This window comes from Tupaia chinensis, unplaced genomic scaffold, assembly GCF_000334495.1.
Source record: "Tupaia chinensis unplaced genomic scaffold, TupChi_1.0 Scaffold000443_1, whole genome shotgun sequence".
NCBI lineage: Eukaryota > Metazoa > Chordata > Mammalia > Scandentia > Tupaiidae > Tupaia > Tupaia belangeri.
Genome location: NW_006159948.1, coordinates 2259820 through 2261660, shown reverse-complemented (window position 1 = coordinate 2261660; position 1841 = coordinate 2259820). Strand labels below are relative to the sequence as shown.

Below are 1841 nucleotides of genomic sequence, written 5' to 3'. Positions count from 1 at the left end.
TCATAAAAGCCCAGCCAGATATGTAGAAATAGTTTTGAAGACAAAAAGGAAACAAATATTAAGTATTAAAACAGATATGCAAATGTAATGTCATATATTTTTATTTAAATTTATAACATTTTACACTTTGTAAATTTAAAAATATTTACGAGGGGAAATAACTAGGAGATAGATTAAACACAAAATATACTTCAATATCATGTGTAAATGGGAAGAGCTTTGGCATCTATCTCCAATGAATACATTTTCTAGTTACTGAAATTCAAATGAGTTTTAGTCTACAATGAATAACAAAAAGAATCAAATTTTTACACTAAGGATAAACTATAAGATCAATACATAGTAAGGATCATAACATAGTAGAATTGTGTTTAAATTTCTGATTCCTCAAAAGTGTGACTTGTAGAAGCCAGATCCACATACTGGTTGGTAAAAAGCAGACTGGCAGCTTCCAGAAGAGAAGACAGTTGGACGGTAAAAGTTGGATCCACAATTTAAGGATGAGAAAGCGTTGGGACCGTAACCCACGGACTGGAAACCACCAGATCCAAAGCCCAGGGAGGGGGAGCCACAGCCAAACAATTGAGAGCTCCTAGACCTAAAGCCCAAAGAGCCATAGGTTGTCTGGCAGGGACTGCAGAGCGTAGAGATCCTCTGGCGATAGCAGGACGTCTGGCAGGGACTGGGGACCACACAGGACGTCTCGCAGCTGGTGGGCTCACAGGAGGTCTCCTGGCAGCCACTGTAGAGAGAGGAGCCGAGCTGGCAGGGGCTGGGAGAACAGAGGTTAGTGCCGAGGACCAGGTTGCTGGGGTAGGAAGAGTCACAGGAAGTGGTTGGGGATTGCAGGTAACCTCCGAAAGAGCGGGAGGAGAAGTTTCCAGAGCAGCAGTTGTAGGACATGGTGAGAAAGAGATGTGTCTTAAGACAACCTGGTTCTGAGTTTGAATGGTACTGCCTGGACTGAGGCATTTATATCCCATTATCATGGGGTGTGTCGTTCACATGGCATATAAAAACAGGTTACCTGCCATTTTTAATTGGATTGAAAAAGATCGTCATTGTCACATACACATAATTTGTGTGGTTTTACAAATTCAGGTTAATAGTGCTGAATCTTCAAAAGTCTTAGTCATCTTTCCTAACCAAAGTTCATCATGGAGATCACTCAGAAAACTGGTTTAGAGGTCGTCTGTGTCTGGGCTGAGAGAAGCTGGTTTAATTAAAAATAATTGACATCCCTTTCCCAATCTGCCTCAAAGTTATTGCCACTGCTGGCAAAGTTGCTAACTAATCTACTCATAGCCATTTATTTCAAACAAAAGGCAAACACATTGGTTACTGGCACAAAGTGGCAAACTTACAGAATAGTGTCATTAAGATACAGCAATGGTGATACATAAAATATATTAAGATTTTTTAGGGAGTTTTTTTTTTTCTTTTTTCTTTTCTCTTTCTTTCTTTCTCTCTCTCTCTCTCTCTCTCTCTCTCTCTCTCTCTCTCTCTCTCTCTCTCTCTCTCTCTCTCTCTCTCTCTCTCTCTCTCTCTCTCTCTCTCTCTCTCTCTTTCTTTCTTTCTTTTTCTTTTTTTTAATTTTTGGTTGTTGTTGTTCTAGGGCATGTGCTCTCTCCAGAGACACAGAAAGAAAGGGAAAAACCACCACCCAAGGGAGATGGCCACATCGCAATCTCTTCTCTATTCTCCTCTCAGAATTTTGGGCTTGCATGTACACATGTCCAGCATGAGTTTTAAGCCATCAGGTTTGAAACTCAAACCACAGTCGACCATGTGGGAGTCCAGAGCCTTAACGACTATGTCACCTGTTGCTTCCTATATTAGGA

General features: G+C 40.8%; 1 protein-coding gene across 1 annotated transcript; it reads right to left on the bottom strand.

The window, feature by feature from the left end:
• Nucleotides 1–387: 387 nt before the first annotated feature.
• LOC102481709 (keratin-associated protein 13-1) lies at nt 388–903 on the bottom strand. The gene has a single exon (XM_006155286.1). It carries the CDS (start codon nt 901–903, stop codon nt 388–390), a length of 516 nt encoding a protein of 171 aa, XP_006155348.1.
• Nucleotides 904–1841: the final 938 nt, after the last annotated feature.

What these genes read in the sequence shown, in the direction of transcription:
- LOC102481709 (XM_006155286.1), bottom strand. Translation starts at nt 903, where the DNA reads ATGTCCTACAACTGCTGCTCTGGAAACTTCTCCTCCCGCTCTTTCGGA.